The sequence below is a fragment of the Trachypithecus francoisi genome, unplaced genomic scaffold (genome assembly GCF_009764315.1).
Source record: "Trachypithecus francoisi isolate TF-2019V2 unplaced genomic scaffold, Tfra_2.0 Lachesis_group1, whole genome shotgun sequence".
NCBI lineage: Eukaryota > Metazoa > Chordata > Mammalia > Primates > Cercopithecidae > Trachypithecus > Trachypithecus francoisi.
In genome coordinates, this window is record NW_022681454.1 from 87,063,466 (window position 1) to 87,082,394 (window position 18,929).

General features: G+C 42.3%; 1 protein-coding gene and 1 long non-coding RNA gene across 6 annotated transcripts in view; one reads left to right on the forward strand and one right to left on the reverse strand.

Moving 5' to 3' along the window:
- Nucleotides 1-306: 306 nt before the first annotated feature.
- Nucleotides 307-5,691, reverse strand: LOC117085668. Of its 3 annotated transcripts, none has more exons than XR_004438043.1 (3): nt 4,824-5,691; nt 2,219-2,381; nt 307-352 (listed from the first exon to the last, which is right to left on the reverse strand). It is a non-coding gene; the product is annotated as an uncharacterized LOC117085668 (long non-coding RNA). The 3 variants fall into 3 exon arrangements; XR_004438044.1 differs by lacking the exon at nt 307-352 and having other exon boundaries at nt 1,209-2,381; nt 4,824-5,007; nt 5,287-5,691; XR_004438042.1 differs by lacking the exon at nt 307-352 and having other exon boundaries at nt 1,209-2,381.
- Nucleotides 5,692-5,793: 102 nt separating this feature from the next.
- The window catches only part of HERC3 (HECT and RLD domain containing E3 ubiquitin protein ligase 3), a 129,042-nt gene continuing 115,906 nt past the window's right edge, over nt 5,794-18,929 (forward strand). The window contains exons 1-3 of one of the 3 annotated variants that reach the window (XM_033214796.1): nt 5,794-5,945; nt 8,929-8,986; nt 17,860-18,114. In XM_033214796.1, the coding sequence (XP_033070687.1) occupies nt 17,889-18,114 (226 nt within the window). In that variant the 5' untranslated portion in view covers nt 5,794-5,945; nt 8,929-8,986; nt 17,860-17,888. Of the gene's footprint in view, nt 5,946-8,928; nt 8,987-17,859; nt 18,115-18,929 lie in introns of those variants that run through there. The other 2 variants (XM_033214797.1, XM_033214798.1) reach the window with 2 other exon arrangements.

The window sequence follows — 18,929 nt, forward strand, 5'->3', positions numbered from 1 at the left end:
TTTGGAGAGATGAATGACAAATATTATGTGTAGAATAAACCGCTTTTTTTTCTTTTTCTTTTTTTTTTTTTTTTTGACGCGGAATTTTGCTCTTGTTGCCCACGCTGGAGTGCAATGGTGTGATCTCGGTTCACCGCTACCTCTACCTCCCGGGTTCAAGTGATTCTCTTGCCTCAGCCTCCTGAGTAGCTGCGATTACAGGCATGAGCCACCATGCCCGGCTAATTTTGTATTTTTAGTAGAGATGGGGTTTCTGCCATGTTGGCCAGGCTGGTCTCAAACTCCCAATCTCAGGTGATCCACCTGCCTTGGCCTCCCAAAGTGCTGGGATTACAGGCTTGAGCCATCACGCCTGTAAAAGTCGAACAAGCCACTTTTTAAAATGTATATATATATGCATTGGGAAATGGCAAACTATCAAGAACTAAATGTGGTCAGTGAAAAGGACAGATCATTTCATTTTCTTCTTTTCTCTTATATGTATTTAACACATTTCATATAGCAAATATATTTTACATTTGTGAAGAGAAAAATAAGTTGCTTTTTATTTTTTTTAAGTAGGTAAGGAAATGAGTACAATGAGAAAAATGATACAAGAAAGTTAAAAATGAATCTTGAGGTTACTTCCAAAAATGCAAGCAATAAGATTCTGTACAGATGGGCCACACATTATGCACTAGGCTTTTGAGAGCCAACAGAAAGAGGGAAACAGAATCAATGACAGTATTTACAGTATCTGTGATAAGAATAATCTGTTAATCAACTTAAAAGTAAATACAATGGCAGATTTCACTGGAGTTTTACCTACATGTAGGCTGAAAATAAAATGCTGAAGGTCAATAGAAAGTTAAATACTAGTTTACCTTTATAAAAAGGTGGCCATAAAGTCTGGAAACATAGACAATGTTATTTTATTTTGTACAGACTTAAGTAAATTATATTATAGTATATATTGATTTTACACATTGAACTCCCTGATTACTTACTTCTTCTGTGGTATGCTAAAGGTATAGGTTTATTCAGGAGAAATCAGAAGGAGAAATCAACTGAGGCAACACATTGCAGCTGCTTTTGCTTTTGCTTGGATTGGGAAAAATGTTGTATCAATGCACCATGCTTTGTAACATCAGCATTGCTACAAGGACAACACATTTCACATATCATGTAATGTCACTGAACATATCATGTAATGTCACTAAACATATTAGGTAATAACAACAAACCATTTATTAGGTATATTTGCTGTTTCCAGATTTTTATGGCCAACCTATAAAGCTGTCTAATATTGCTATAGGCATGCCCTCTTGAAATTCCACAGGTTCGCTTTAGCTTTTCTAGGAAACAGTAAAGTTCCTTAAATTTCCTTTGACCCAGATATAGTATAACTTCAAAGGAAGGAGATTTTTTTCACATTTATGATTTCATTTTGGTTTTATACAAGTAAATTTTGGAAGACTATGTTTCTTTGCCTCTAGAAGGGTGAAACAGCTACCTGATTTTCGGTAGTTACATGCATGCACTCTATGCAGCTACCTGATGACAAACGTGATCTTTGCTGCATTCTCCCCAGCACTTATTTTGCCAGTCCAGTCATAGTGACATGTTGTATGTCATTTCTAAGAGCACATATTAAGAGACCTTTTAAAAAGAGGAAGCTTCATGAAATATTTCACTTTCTAAAGGCATTATTGGATGAAATCTTCAGAGACCAGCTAATGCTCAATTTAAAAGTTTTCTTAGAAAATGTTCAACCATGCAATCCTGTTATCATCAATACATTTTAATTTATATGAAAACAATGAGTTTCTCAAAATTAAGGTAAGGTTCTCACACTTCATCCAAATGGCTTGATAAGAAAAAAATGCAAACCATGAATAGTTTCAAGGAAGACAGAGAAATAATCATAATGGTTGTAAGCTCTTTGTAGTCAGGAATGATGCTTCTTTTCTAGCAGTACTACAGGTGGAACATATTAAATAATATTACAAGATTATTTGATGGTAATACTGATTTACCATGATGTTTTTCTTCTAAGTTGTTTAATATTAATAAATCAATGCTGTGTGTTACAGGACAGTTTTTAATAAGTTTAGTCTGGGTATATATAGACTGACTTTGCCATTAAGTACTGACTAGACTGAGAAAATAAGTACTTCTTTTGCATGTGGGGGACCAAGAAACACCTTTGCCATTACATAACCATACAAGGTACACATACTTTTAACTTGTCAAATAGTCAGTGCATTTCCCTCCTAAAGATATTTATTCTTCGATGGTGTATCTGAGAGATAGGATGTCCTGGATGTCCTGTTTTTTTCCATAGATTTCATCCAAGATTTCAGAAATATGTCTCTTTCAAAGTTTACCAAGTGAATATTTTTCTGCAAGGCAAGTAAATTAAACACAGGGAAGAAAGGAAAACAATTATCATTAAAGAGTATTGCCATTCTACTGAAAAATTGTTTCCTTTCAAAGTAGACATAAATATTTTAAGAAGTGAATGGTAACTAATGGAGGAAATCAGCATGTGTTCAGGTAGAAGTACAGCAATCCTGGGCACCATCCCCTTGCCACTAGGCATACCTCGTCTAACCAGTGATAGAGCTGAACCACATGGTCCCCGTCAAAAGTTATAGTTAGTTTAATCCCTGCTCCTCGAGAGGCTAAGTCAGCAGGATTGCTTGAGTCTAGGAGTCTGAGGCCAGCCTGGGCAACATAGACCCTGTCTCTAAAAAAAATTTATGGTTATATGCTTATGTGTGGGTCTCTGTGTCCATGTGTGTGTATGTGTATTTGCAGTCTCCTCTGTTATCCAGGCTGGAGTCCAATGGTGCCATCAAAGTTCAATGTAACCGCAAATTCCTATGCTTAAGCTATTCTCTCACCTCAGCCTCCCAAGTAGCTAGGACTACAGGCATGCCCCACCATGCCTATTTTTTTGTTTTCTGGAAAGACAGGGTCTCACTATATTGCCCAGGCTGGTCTCAAACTCCTGGCCTCAACGATCCTCTTGCCTCAGCCTGTAACCCAAAGCCCTGGGATTACAGGCATGAGCCTAGAATTTATTAAGCCTTTTATTTTTAACATGAATGCTTTTCTTTTATAAAATTTATATAGGTCAGCAAGTATACATTCCTTGGTACAATTATTTGGTTAATGTTTGTCTCCCCTTTCATAGCAACAAAGACTGTACTGTTTTGCTTACCAATGTATTCACGGGGGCTGACATTATTGTAGGTGCTCAGTATATAGTATGTTTGTAAGAGAATATATGAGAATGCAGAACGAAATGGATGGAAGACAGGGCTATAGAAATGGAATGAAAAAGTAAACCATGACCTCTTCAAAAGTTTACATATCTGCTGTTGAGGCTATTGTTGATGCTGGAGCCATTTAAAGCCATTTTGAAGCGGGACATGCTTGCTAAGGAAATTGCCATTATACGTTGGCCCAATGAAAAAAAAATAAATTGAAGTACTGTGGTATCTTTACTGTTCTATGTAAGTTCCCAGGGTTTGGCTATTTATTTGGTAAAAGCAGCTTACAGTATCCTAACTTGTTATTTATACATCGCTCCTACCCCATGGTCTAGGCTTGAGTCCTTGATAACCATCCTTTTCCTCAAGATGAAATTTCATATGAAACACACTTGAGCCGACCGGCGCGTTGGCACACGCCTGTAATCCCAGCACTTTGGGAGGCCGAGGTGGGCCGATCATTTGAGGTCAGGAGTAAACCGGCCTGGCCAACATGGTGAAATCCTGCCTCTATTAAAAATACAAAAATGAGCTGGGTGTGGTGGTGGGTGCCCGTAATCCCAGCTACTCGGGAGGCTGAGGCAGGAGAATTGCTTAAGCCCAGGAGGTGGATGTTGCAGTGAGCAGAGATCGCGCCATTGCACTCCATCCCAGAAGACAGTGCAAAACTCCGTATCAAAACAAAAACAAAAACAAAAACAAAAACAAAAACAAAAACCAACCAACCAACAAACAAAAAAAACACTTGAGCCACGGGCCAGACATATCAACCCAAACACTGATTGATTACAAACCTCATATGTGACACATAACAATAGGATCTCTCGCTTTCTCCTTTGCAAGTACCGGACTCCTTTCTCTTCCTACCAGACTGCTCTTTGGGCATTTCACCAGTTCTTTTGCCAACAGCATCCCTAAATTGGGATTGCATCTTTGTAATAGACTAAACTTTTGTGAAACTGCCACGTATCTGGAATATAGGTGAATTGTGTTACCGTTGTCCCCAGTGTTTCTTTTTTCTTTTTGAGACAAGGTTTCACTCTGTCGCCCAGGCTGGAGTAAGTACAGTAGCTCAATTTCAGTTTACTGCAACCTCCGCCTTCCAGGTTCCAGTGATTCTCCTGCCTCAGCCTCCCGAGTAGCTGGGACTACAGGCGCACACCACCATGCCCAGCTAATTTTGTTATTTTTTTTTTGTAGAGACAAGGTTTCACCATGTTGGCCAGGCTGGTCTTGAACTCCTGACCTCAAGTGATCCACCCGCTTTGGCCTCCCAAAGTGCTGAGATTACAGGCGTGAGCCACCGCGCCTGGCCATCCCCAGTGTTTCTAAAGGTGTCCAGTGTGATCCAAATTTCAAAGGTTTGTATTTTTTCTTAGATAACGTGATAACTTAAATTCTGCTTTTTTAGCTTTCTTGTCTCAGTGTACTGGACAATTTGCATTATTTCACGGAGGGCTCAACACTGTCAGTCAGCCAACAACGTCTCATCCCCAGGATATACCACTCCTTGAAACTTTCTTTTCTACTTGGTCTGTTAGGTTCTCAGGACAAGGGATTGCAGACCTGAGGTGATCTGAATGTCCTTGGAAAGAATCCATCCTCAAAAGGCCTTCCTGGTTCAAATGCCAGGTTATGGAAATTCTTCCACTAGGAGTGTTATTCCTTTGGATTCAAGCGGTACTGTGCCAGTGTTCTGCATTTCACATTTAAGGGGGGCAGACACATGAAGTCACCTTTCTGAGGTTTTCTGCAAAAGATTAGCTGTGGATCAGATCAGGTCTAGGGCAAGTATAAAAACACTAGTGACCTTGAGGAGGAGGAAGCTCCGGGATTCGGCGCGGTAGGGAAAAGTGGAAGAGGACAAACTTTAAAAAAATCCGTTACTGGGTATCCGTGTCTTTCAGATTACAAGCTTTTAACAACTGGTGCTCAGAGACTCTTCTTGCTATGCTCCCCCGCGTCCACCCTCCAGCCTCCCCCAAGCCCGCCTTTCTTCCGCAGCCCCCCGCCGGTCTTCAATCCCCACCTCTTCAGAAGGGCGCCGGCGGCTGCCGCGGACCTCCTTCCCCGCCTCTCCCACTGCGCAGCCCCGCGGGCCGGCGCCGCGCTTCCTACAGTCCTATGAAGGGGAGTAAAGCAGAAGACTAGCGCACTCTCCCTCAATTGTCACCCTCTAGCTTTCTTCCCCCCAGGGGCCCAAGGCTTTCGGTCACCTCTCCATAAATAATAAAAACCAGAGCCCAGAACCTGAAAAGGCAACCACTGATCGGTCCCGTTCGCTTCCCCGCCAGTGAAAAGCAATCTTTTTCAGCGCCAACGCTCTATGTCATGCAGTCCGATCTCGGCTGACACACCAGTGCCGCTGTCCCCGCGCCGGGCCCTCGAGTCCTGTCACCTCCGGCCGCCTGCGCCTGGCTCTGGGGCCTGGGCCTCTCCCCTCCTCCCGCCCTCGGACCTCGCCGCCCCGCCTCCAGCCCGCACCACAGCGGCCGCCATTGGTTCGGGTCCTCCCCAGAGCGGCGCCCATTGGCCTGGTGCGAAGTCATTCACCTAGCGCATTCCGCCGCCCGCAGGCTTGCGGGGAAACTTCCTTATTATTGTGACGCCGAAAACGGAGAAACCCCGAGCCGGGCGAGAGGGGCTGTGACAGTCGGAGTCCCAAGCTGCGGTTCGGCTGCTGCCGAGGTGCGCAGGGCGGGGGCCGGGGTTCCAGGGAGGAGGGTACCGCGGAGCTGCAGTCGCGCGGGGCCGCGTTCCGCCTGGCACTGCCGTCAACGCGCGGCTCCCGGAGGGGCGGCTGCGGCTCCTCCCGTGGCTCCGGCGGCAGCCGCTGCAGGCACTTCCAGCGATGACCTGGGGCTGGGGAGCGGGGAGGTTGGGGCACGGCGCCCTTAGGACCCTGCGTGCGCCTCCCTGGCGTTCTAGTGGGCTCGCCCTCCCGCCAGAGAGCCCCGCGCCGGGGAAGGCGAGACAAGCCTTCAAAATGGGAGCGCCTCCCGCCCGCGCTCGGCCGCCCTGCCGCCGTGCCGCCCGGGAGGAATTGCGACGCAGAAAGTCTAAAGGAGGGTAGTCCCCATGCTTGACCCCTGCCCTTATTTAAATTCTGGGGTTCCAGGAACCTCCGTGCAGTGAGGAGCGCGGACGCTTTCAATTGAAATGGGAGCTGGCGAGGCCCTGGCATTTTGGGGAACCTCGGCGGCCGCGAGGAGTTTGCGCTGAGGACGCGGTGCACGGCGTCCGCGATGACAGCGCCGGCACGGCTGCGGGGCCCGGCACCACCCACTTCGCGGAGGCCGGGCCGGCTCGCCTCTCCGGGGTCCGCCTCCTGGGCGGGGCCGGGGGCGAGGGTGTGTGCGGACACGTGTGTACGGGTGTGTGTGTGTGCGCCGACACGTCGGTGCGAACCGGCGCGGGGGTGTCAGGAGCTGGGACGGCCGGGGGCAGGTGAGACTTGAGTCATTTGTGAATGTGTGGAGTGGGCAAACCAGGACAACCAGACCGAGAGGAGCATGTGTAACCTGAAACAGGTGAGCCTGTAGAGTCAGTGTCTAATGCGACTGTGTACGGAATGTGTGTATGCAGCGTGAACTCCAGGGAGTAAGTATTTGAACTTTGCTGTTGGTCTGTCACTGTTTCTGGCTGCTTTCTGATTGCATTTTACATTAGCTTTCAAATCAGCCCCATTAGGAAGTACCTTAAATTCAGAGAAAAGCCTTCCAGGATTTTTCTTGCATTCATCACGCACACAATGCTTTGGGAAAGACGATTCAAGAGCTCTCTTCCATTTTTGTGTGTCTTCTGGCGCTTTCCACAAATAGGAAGCTATTTCTAGAACCTTTTATTTGATGATTTGATAAGATCAAGTGAGCTGATTTTTCAACTCCAGACTTGAGAGAAATAAAAAAATAAAATGAGTTTTAAATGCAGTGATAGAGAGGGTATCATGTTTTAGTCGGCAGAGTACTGTGAAGCTCTCTCCTTTTGTGCTTTCCTTTACCCTGGGGGAGGAGGGAGTAGCCTTATAAATAAGAAAAGCAAAGTACATTGCCTATTCCAAAGCAAAATGGTTGAATTACATATTCTACATCATGGTCGTACCCCCTTCAAGGTTAGGAACTTTCTGTAAAAAGTATAATGCAGGAAACAAGGAGGACAGGTTAGAAAACCTCTTTGACAGAACTTCTTTGGCATGAAAAACAAAATTAGCACGTTAGCACTAGCATCCAGTTCTACTTGTTCAGTCAGTAGCTGGAGTTTACTTTTTGAAGAAAAAAAGGGATTTCAGAATGTTCGATATTGTGTGATTGAAGCCATTCGTTATAGCATTTCATTCTGAAGACCAAATTTAAATTTATTAAGGTTTTCATGACCAATTAAAAACTTTTTTTTATACTTAATGAGAGTAGTCGTACCCCTACTGGAGACACAAGATAGTTATGCTTCAGTTTTATAAATAAAAGTAATATTCTCCAGATTGAATGGGATTTTCTGCATGGAGAGGTAGAAATACAGTTATGACAATATCTTTTTTTTTTTCAAGATGGGGGTCTTGCTCTCTTGCACAGGCTGGAGTGCAGTGGTGCGATCTCGACTCACTGCAACCTCCGCCTCCCAGGCTCAAGCGAACCCCACCCCCCACTTAGCCTCCCAAGCAGCTGGGACCACAGGCGTGCACCACCACGCTCAGCTAATTTTTTGTAGTTGTTGGTTTCACTAAAAGACGAAATGGGCTTTTGCCATGTTGCCCAGGCCGATCTCCAACTCCTGGGCTAAGGCTGTCCACCCACCTGGGCCTCCTAAAGTGCTTGACAAAAATATCTTAAAATCATGCAGGACTTTTTCTTTTGAGATACTTTAGGTACCTCTCTGAGATCATCTCTTCTCATTTTGCATGATGGAGGATGTGGTAATGAAAGGGAAAGACCGGGTGCAGTGGCTGGCGGGGCGCAGTGGCTCACCCCTGTAATCCCAGCACTTTGGGAGGCTTGAGACAGGTGGATCACTTGAGGTCAGGAGTTGGAGACCAGCCTGACCAACATGGTGAAACTCCGTCTCTACTAAAAATACAAAAATTAGCTGGGCATGGTGGCAGGCGCCTGTAATTCCAGCTACTTGGGAGGCTGAGGCAGGAGAATTGCTTGAACCTGGGAGATGCAGGTTGTAGTGAGCCCAGAGTGGCCACTGCACTCCAACCTGGGTGAAAGAGCCAGACTCTGTCTCAAAAAAAAAAAAAATAAATAAATGAAAGGAGACAGTCTTCATAACAGTTGTGGCAAAACAAGCAGCTATGTGTGATACATGGAAAAATAAAGAAAATAGACAAAATTAAATTATTTTCCAAAACTTTCTCTAACAAAAATGAGAGATTTTAAAGTAATTCTATTTTTACTCCTCCCTATCAAATGTCAGGAATTTTTAGAAGGTGATATCTATATCTCTAGTTCACTTTTAGAGGTGATTGATATCTTTATAACTGGTTAGAGGTTATCTTACTAGTATTGAACCAAACTCCTGTCTTGAGATACAATGCATGGGGAATATTTAAGATTGAGTAATTTAAAGATATACTTATTTTCAGAGATTAACTCCTGTCTTTTTGTTTACAATAACATGAAGACACTTAACCGAGTTCCATACTAATGTTATTTATTATCTCTTTAACTTGCAGAACCGCAGGGTGTGGAATATTTTTGGCTTTTAGTCCAATGCCAAGTGTGTGACCTGTGGTGAGTTACTTAATTTTTCTGGACCTCAGTTTTTTCATCTTGTAAATGGAGTCCTTTACATACATTATCCTGTTTAATACTGTCATCAACTCGGGCTAAGATAGCTACCTAGAGAGGCCTAAGCAAATCTCAGTGCCTTCCTGCTGCTCTGAGATAGTGAAGAGAACAAGGTGAGCCCAAGAAGTAGGATATTTGGTGTCTGGTCTCTGCTTCAAGCACTTAATTCTTAGAGGACCAAAGTTACTTGGCCTCTGAAGGCCTTAGCTGCCATTAAAATGAATTTAGGAATGTAAGTCTTTTGCTTAGAGGTTAGACCAAATGGACTTTTAATAAGATGGTAAATTTGCTAATACAACTCTGTCCCCTTTAGACATTTACTCCATTTAGAAATAGTACTTGTGGGTAGCAGAGACATGTGTTTCTGTGTAAGTGAACTGTTTTTATTATTACTCAGGGTGGGGAACCTTTAAAATTATCTGGAAAATAAAAGGGGTAACAAGTTGAGATGGTGAAAATTCTGGTTTTCTAAGAATGGGGTTCAGTTCACTAGACATTTATCAAGCCTCTATTGTGCTCCTATACTCTGCTGAGAGTGGAAGGCACAAAGATGAGTAAAACCTAGTTCCTTCATGGAGAAACTCCCAGTCTGCACGTGGACAGGGTGTTAGTGGAGGAGGTATGAGAAGCAGCCAGACTGCTTCAATAGCGCTTTGCATTTTTTTTTTTGTTTTGTGAAGTGTTTGTAAGCATAAAATAATGCATGCCATATGTGTTAAGAAACAATAAAAGGACAGAAGCAGAACATCAGCCATGCTATTGAAATGTCTCCCTTTGTGCTCCTTCCAGATTGTTCCCTCTATTCCTACTGCCTCCACAATCATTACCCTGTATTTTGTGTTTGTGATTGGCTTTTCTTCGTAGCTTTGTTACCACTGATGATTCTTAATCTCCAAATAATATATTTTTTATGGTTGTGTTTGAACTTTGTACAAATGCATCATACTCTGAATTCTTCTGTGACTCAACACTTTTTAAGATTTAGTTACAATGATGCTTATAGATGGAGTTTATATTTTACTGCTTTACAGTGTTCTATTTTATGCATGTGCCGCACTGTATCTGTTTTCTGTTATCTGTTGATGGATATTTGTTTTTTGCTTTTTTTCTATTTCAAATAATGCTGGAATGAACATTCTTATACATATATCTTGGTGCATATGTTCATGAGTTTCTCACTGCATTGGACTGTAAGATAGTCACAGTCATTTAGGGCTACTAACATTAAAATTTATTAAAATAAAATATTAAAAGTTCACTTATTCACTTGTATTAGTCACATTTCAAGTACTCAATAGCCACAGATACCTACTGGCTACCATAGTGGACAGTGCAAATATATAGCATTTCCATTATCGCAGAAAGTTCTCAGTTTCCAGATTTTACTCATCTTTGTATCTCCATTTATTAGTACAATACAGGAGCACCATAGATGCTTAATAAGTTGGACAATGCTGGTCATATGCCCAGGAGTGAAATTACTGTGTGGGGAGGTATCCACATCTTCTTCTTCACTAGAGAATGCCAGCTTGTTTTGCCAAGTGGTTATGCCAGTTTATATTCCCACCAGCTGTCTATGAGGGCCCTGGCTGTTGTATATCCTTGACTTAGTATTGTTAGACTTCTCAATTCTTGCGAGTCTGGTTGGTATCTTTTGAAGGCAGCCCACAGCTTAAGCAGACAGCAGAGAGGTCATTCTTCCAGCTTCACAAAGCCTAGCACCAGGTAGTGAAGAAGGCACCACCTTTGAGGGGATGATGGGGGAAGGGTAGGAATGTTTCCTGTGTTGGCTGAAGGGGTCAGAGGACCAAGGTCCAGCTAAAGTGGAGGAGAGAGAAAACAGCAAGGAGTGGATTCACATTGTTGAAAACTTCTCTTTGCCTTCTATGCCATTTCTCCCTTTGGTAGGAACATTTTTGATAATAAGGCAAGTCATTAAAATGAATCTTCTTTGTTACCAGAGTTAATTCTGCATTTTAGTTTTGGCCCTAAATTTATTTAAAGCCTGAATTTGGGGGGTATCTGCCAAGCACTGAAGATTTTGGACATTGTCTTTTCCTGCTATTGAAAGAGACCCTCTACATATATACAACATTCAGGTAATTGCTTCTAAGCTTACTTGAAAGGAAGCTTATCTCTATTTTAAATGAGATTAGAAGTCCTGCCTGAGTGTTATTTAGGTCTCAGTGCCTTTCAAACAAAGGAATAAGAATGAGTTGTTAGGCTGCTGTGTGCATAGTCGCATAGTCTTATTATAAGACAAAGTTTAGGAATTGAAGGTTGTCTTTTAGCATTCAACTCACTAGAGCTAGTTAAAAGAGATTTATCTCCCTATTGCCCTCCACTCATGCCCTCTCCAGAATTAAAAAGCAAATGCACACAAAAAAACTTCCTCCTATCAACCTCAAATCCCTTTCATGAAAGTTATGGCAGATGGTGGTGATGCTGCTTTGCTGTAGTGCAGATTTGGCAGAATGCAGCTAGTGCTAATTGCAGTGAGGAAGACAGGAGTCATAACCCCAGCCTCTTGGGAATTCCTGTCTGCTGAGGTCTCAAAGAAAAGCACTAGGAGTAGGAGTAACATTGCCTAAAGCAGCTGACATTTACTGGTCACTTATTACTACATGCCAGGCATTGTGCTAAGCCCTTTTTACATGCATTTTCTCATTAATCCTCATAGCACTCTAGCACCACCTCCTGATTTTGGAGCTTAAGGTGGGTAAACATCTTTCCCTAGGTTTCACAACTAACATGTGGTTAATGTAGGGCTTGGATTTTAGTTCTTTTGACTGTTAAGCTCTGCTAAGATTATCTTGAATCTCTTACCAAGAATAGATGAGAAGGTATCAGGAAAGTTGACATTGAGAGAAAGTTGTCCTTCAAAAATGGTCCTTTTGTTTTGTCATGGGGAAATAAGAGGCAGGAAATGCAGCCAAGGGGGGCTGGTGTAGGTGCTGAGGGAAGTGTAGTCCTATATTTTGTAGCGAATTTCATAATTATGTATTTTGAAGGAAAAGAAAAGATTCTGCTCTTCCAGGAGCAAGCAACAGAGTGAATGAGGAAAAATGGGTGTAAGGACCTTGGAGATCAAAATGCCTAGCGATGCAGACCGTTGCTGAAACTAGACCTTTAAAGTCATGAACATCAGCTACAAGATTTAGGGGTCCAACTGGAGTGTACTTTGAAGTGAAAGCTGTGCTGGTGGCTGGCTTCTCTCCAATGCATTGAACTTCTCTCCTGAAAGTTAGATGATTTTAAGTTGCCTTCTTCTTTAGTTTCAGCAGAGCATTGTGATGACCCAGACCATATTTATAATTATGATTGATAGTTTATTCACAGGTATACATCTTATTTGTGGTTGCTATTTAATTCTCTTGGTAGGCAGTTTTCATTTGACAAATTGAAGATTCCATTACTGTAACTCAGTTGGGAAGAATTTTTGAAGTTTTCAACAGTAGTCCTTTTTATTATCTTTTTTCATAAATTGTTTTTACTAGTCAGTCAGGGATGAGGCCATACTTCAGGCTGTTTACACAGGATTGTGCTTGGCCAAAGCACCCGGAACTCAGATGACTCTCAAGGACTGACTCATGCCGGATTAACTACAAAAAGCTGATAGACACAGGACACCAAATTAATAATGAGAATTAAAAATCCTAGTAAGACTGAGATGCTTTGGTTACCTGGTCACAGTATTCTATCCCTGTAGTAGAATCTGCCCTATAAACCAAGTTATTTAGGGTTGCTTGCTAAGCAAGGCAATTGGTTGGGTGAATTTAACGACAACTGTTGTGGAATCTGATCCACCCATCCACTTTTAGGAAATAATTACTTACTGGATCAGATAGCCAGGTTGACTGATTAGGGTCCCTGTTTCTCTGGAGAGTGGTGCAGACACATTGCGGAGTCTGGCCTTTTGGTTATCTACTTACTCTACACTCCATTGATGTGGTTAATAGCAGTTGAGCAAGTTGGGAAAAATAAATTATTTCTAGATTATGTGAGCTTGCTGGTCTATTTAAATGTGTATCATTAGACCACCACCACCCACCACCACCACTACCCTGCTTGTTTTTCATTTTATTTCTACTTCCTTCCCCACAAACTTTGTAGTTAACTCAAATAATAACATTTAATCTTAATACATTTTTAGTGTAGAGTCTAGACAAGGAATACAAATCTTGGGAAGAAGAGAACTTTCTGGTTAAGACAGCAGGTTGAGATTCAGTTTTATATTTTATTTTGGGCCTTTTCATGCCTTTCCTGAAAGCCTCAAGAGTTCAAAGCATACCTCAGGATTACAATAAGGCAGTTTTAAAATTGTTATATACAAATTAAGATCATTGAGTTAAAGTCAAAGTACTGTAATTGTTGTCAAGAGAGGTTGAAAGTATGAGCTTCCTCTGTGTTGTAATCTTTAATTTGTAACCATTTGGGCATGCTTTTACCTTGGGAGAAACGAGTTTGTCATTTTAAAAGCTGACTTTGTACAGAATAGCCAATTAGCTGTCTCCATACGATGACAGTTCTCTTCTGTAGATTGTCTGATATATGCAGCTTTGATGTGTTCTCCTCGTATTATAATTCAAAGTAAGTCTTCACTATTTCCGTTAGAATCCATCCCCTTTTCATTACAATGAAATGAATGTACCAGTGAAAAGATTAGGCAAGACACCTTTGAAGTCTGCAATCTTGTTTTGAAATCCTGATATTTTGACCTGTAGGACCTAGAACAGTAATTCTCAATATGGAGAGAGTAACATGTTTAAGAAGTATGATTAGAGCCTGTAATCCCAGCACTTTGGGAGGCCGAGACGGGTGGATCACGAGGCCAGGAGATCGAGACCATCCTGGCTAACACGGTGAAACCCTGTCTCTGCTAAAAAATACAAAAAACTAGCCGGGCGAGGTGGCGGGCACCTGTAGTCCCAGCTACTCGGGAGGCTGAGGCAGGAGAATGGTGTGAACCCGGGAGGCGGAGCTTGCAGTGAGCTGAGATCTGGCCACTGCACTCCAGCCTGGGCGACAGAGCGAGACTCCGTCACAAAAAAAAAAAAAAAAAAAAAAAGAAGTATGATTAGAAAAGGATATTCAGAATTATACTTAAAATGTATATTTGGAAACCAGCCGGGCTCGGTGGCTCACACCTGTAATCCCAGCACTTTGGGAGGCCAAGGTGGGCTGATTACTTGAGGTCAAGAATTCAAGACCAGCCTGGCCAATATGGTGAAACCCTGTCTCTACTAAAATGCCAAAAAAATAGCTGAGTGTGGTGGCACATGCCTGTAATCCCAGCTAATTCAGAGGCTGAGGCAGGAGAATTGCTTGAACCTGTGAGGCGGAGATTGCAGTGAGCTGAGATTGCGCCACTGCACTCTAGCCTGGGAGATAGAGCGAGACTTGGTCTCAAAAAACAAAAAACAAAAAAGTATATTTGGAAACTGAAATGTAATCTGAATGTCCTTAAGACCAATCTTTTGCATTACTTGTTTGTTTTTAAGATGGGTCTCGCTCTATTGCTCAGGCTGGAGTATGGTGGTGCAGTCACGACTCACTGAAGCCTTGACCTCGTAGGCTCAAACGATCCTCTCACCCCAGCCCCCCAAGTAGCTGGGACTACAGGTGTGTGCTACCACACTTGGCTGATTTTATTTATTTTTTGGTAGAGATAAGGTCTCATGTTGCCCAGGCTGGTCTCAAACTCCTGGCTTAAGCTGTCCTCTCACTTTGGCCTCCCAAAGTGTTGAGATCACAGACGTGAGCCCCTGTGCCTGGTCACTATTTTCTTTAATATCCAGATAAAGTGATTCAAGCCCAAGGTGATGCTGATTAGAGATTTAGTGTCTTCCTCAAATTTCTAAGAATTTCCAAGGGGAAGAAGAGCATTTAGGTTCTCTTATGGCTCATCCAAAACTCTTGCTCAGTTGTCAGTCTTCCGGAGGGCTACTGAGGGCTTATTTTCAAGGTTCTTTTTATTCATGCCTGGCAAAATACAGTTATTGTAAGGCTGTTGTGTCTTAACTTTGATAGAAGATTTGGGATTTTCAAAAGTAGTTACAGAACAGGCAACAACTTCAAACTGAGTGTTAGACACCACTGTTCTCTAAATCCATCTGCTGTTTTCTGCCACGGAGAATCTACTGTTTACTGGCCAGGTTCCAGACTTGCAGCCGTATCACAGGCTTCAATCGCTTTCTGTTTTTTCTTTGTCTTTTTTTTTTTTTTTTTTGAGGTGGAGTTTCGCTCTTCTTGCCCAGGCTGGAGTGCAGTGGCGCCATCTTGGCTCACTGCAACCTCTCCCTCCTGGGTTCAAGCGATTCTCGTGCTTCAGCCTTCCGAGTAGCTGGGATTATAGGTGCCTGCCACCACGCCTGACTAATTTTTGTATTTTTAGTAAAGATGGGGTTTCACCACGTTGATCAGGCTGATCTTGAACTCCTGACCTCAGGTGATCCATCTGCCTTGGCCTCCCAAGGTGTTGGAATTACAGGCGTGAGCCACCATGACCAGCCAATCGCACACTCTTAATTTGATATCTTAAATAGGAGCATCTACTACTTTATAAGGCATGCTTGGGATTTCCCCCATCTCCTTTCGTCTCTAAATCTTGGACCTTTCTTTCAAAACCAGAGAGGTGCATGAGGTATTTTCCTAAACAGAAGATCCATCCACTTAAGATTTCCAACTTTACCAGTAGTCAGAACTTTTGGAGTTACAATATTTCATTTCTGAGCAAAGCATTAGATAAAACTTCCCCTCTTATGTCTTTGTAAGCAAAATAAAATATTGAAGTAATTGATACCTCTCCCATATTAAATGCTAGGGGTTGTTCCCTCCTCCTTTCTGTTGTAGAAAAAATACTTTTGTGCCTATTATGTTGGTAATGACAATTCTCACAATTAAACTCAAGAAAGCCTTATCGGCTGATGTGGACCCGCAGAGGCAGTACACATATAGCAAGAGAAAGGAGGTTTAAAGACAATTAAAAAATCTTTATTGAGATATAATTCACATACCATAAAATGTACTTTTCTTTTTTTTTTTTGAGATCGAATTTTGCTTTTGTTGCCCAGGCTAGAGTGCAATGGCAGGACCTCAGCTCACTGCAACCTCTGCCTCCTGGGTTCAAGCAATTCTCCTTGCCTCAGCCTCCTGAGTAGCTGGGATTACAGGCATGTGCCACCATGCCTGGCTGATTTTGTATTTTTAGTAGAAACAGGGTCTCTCCATGTTGGTCAGGTTGGTCTGGAACTCCCGACCTCAGGTCATCCGCCCGTCTTGGCCTCCCAAAGTGCTGGGATTACAGGCATGAGCCACCACGCCCGGCCTAAAATTTACCTATTTAAAGTATAACATTTAGGGGTTTTTAGTATATTTACCATGTTTTAAAACCATCACCACAACCTAAATTTAGAACATTTTGCCACCTTCCAAAAGGACAGGTACAGTCACTGTCAATTCTCCTCTTTCCCTCCAGTCCTAGGCAGACACTAGTCTGTTTTCTAGTCTATTTTCTGTTGCCTGTTCGATACATTTCATGTAAACAGAATCATATAATTTGTGGACTTTTGTGACTGGCTTCTTTTTCTTAGCATAATACATTCACTGTTCATCCATATTGCAGCCAAATAATATCCCATTGTATAGATATACCATGTTTTATTTAACCATTCATCGGTTGATGAACATTTTGGTTATTTCCTTTTGATATTGTGTATAATGCTGTTGTGGACATTCCTTTATAAGGTTTTGTGTGGACGTAGTCTTGCAATTCTCTTGGGTTTATAACTAGGAGTGAAATTGCTGGATCATATGGTATCTTTATGTTTGTTCTTTTCAGGAACTGCCAGACATTTTTACAAGCCAGTGTAGGATGGTTCTCTAACAGCCCCACATTATTGCCAACACTTGTTGTTACCTGGCCATCCTTGTGATGTGAATTGGTAGCGAGAGAGGAGATTTTTTTTTTTGTTTGTATGAAAGGGAAACATTAATTGTTAAAAGGTATTGAAACTTTAGGCTAGTGTCAGTTATCAGGCAAAAGTTGATTACCTGCTAAATAGAAGAGGTCTGTGTTATACTGTGGTCTCTGTTGAAGGAGATTAAAATCTTTTTTGGGGAGTTAAGTCATAAAGATATAAAGAGAAAGCTACCAGTTAGGCAGTATAGTAGACATGTCAGAGGGATGCAGGCTGACTGTCACTGTAACAATCCCAGAGTGTCTCAGGTAGGAAGTGAGGCTTGATTCAGAGCTGGAACCAAGGGTAAAAGGGAATGGCAGAGAAGATAACATTTTTTTTTTTTTTCCATTTTTTGTCTTCACTTCAAGTGGTGAAATCCTACTAACCAATCTAATATTAGGGTATGTAAAGGAGTTAATTGATTCAAAATTTTTTAAAACATTAAAATAAGCAGAAAATTCAAAGGAATGATGCATTGAGAAAAGATAAGGTGAAGTCTTGAGAGTGTTTTCAAAACTGTTACTAACTTAATGATTTGCCAAGATTGTTTCAGGTCATCTCCTGTACTCAGGATTCTTTAACAGTGATCTGAAAACCATATTCTGTCTGTTCACTCATTCATTTAAACAAACACAATTTACTTAATCTGTCTTTTAAACTCGTATTAAAATACAAAGTAGCATCGTTATAAACATAACTGCTTTCAACAGTATTAATATGTTTTATTTTGAGATGTAAGATATCTGAAGAATATTAAGAGGAGGGTTATTTTTTAAATTGGTTACATTCATTACTTGACTTTCTATGACCTATTTCTTTTTAATTAAAAATAATTTTTTTTTAACTCTCTCCTAGGCTACATGATTCCCTGAAAGATAAGAACAATGTTATGTTGGGGATATTGGTCTCTGGGCCAACCTGGTATCAGCACCAACCTGCAGGGAATTGTGGCTGAGCCCCAGGTGTGTGGGTTCATATCTGACAGAAGTGTCAAGGAGGTGGCCTGTGGGGGAAACCACTCTGTGTTCCTGCTGGAAGATGGGGAAGTTTACACATGTGGTTTGAACAGCAAGGGGCAGCTGGGCCATGAGAGGGAAGGAAACAAGCCAGGTGAGTGCACCTTGTCTGTCTTGATTATTGGTGAGAATGGAAAGTTGGAGGACACAATGGCAGAGGGCCTGGTTGGAGCTTTCTCCACCAAGTGTTCAGTTTTCAGGGAGGCTCTTTTGAACGGTGCAGGGATTCCCTCCTGTTTGGAACCCTTGTGTCTAATTCAAGCCTTTTGATGGAAAAACAGACTTTTCTTTTTTTTTTTTTTTTTTTTTTGAGATAGGGTCTCACTGTGTCACCCAGGCTTGAGTGCAGTGGTGAGATCTTGGCTCACTGCAACCTCCACCTCCCAGGTTCAGGTGATTTTGATGCCTCAGCCACCTGACTAACCGGGATTACAGGCATGTGCCACCACAAGACTTTTTATTTTTCGTCTTATTAGAGAACGTATGTAATGTCAGTTACCCGGGGAGGGGAGGATGACTAGTTAGTTCAGGGTTAGAATAAAATAGATTTTGCCCATTGTATTAGTTGGTTTTCACACGCTGATAAGACATACCCAAGACTGGGCAGTTTACAAAAGAAAGAGGTTTATTGGATTTACAGTTCCATGTGGCTGGGGAGGCCTCACAATCATGGCAGAAGGTGAAAGGCACATTTCACATGGCAGCAGACAAGAGAAGAGAGCTTGTGCTGGGAGACTCCCATTTTTAAAACCATCGGATCTCATGAGACTCATTCACTATCATGAGAACAGCACAGGAAAGACCTGCCCCCATAATTCACTTACCTCCCACTGGGTCCCTCCTGTAACACGTGGGAATTCAAGATGAGATTTGGCTGGGGACACAGCCAAACCATATCCCCCAGTAATT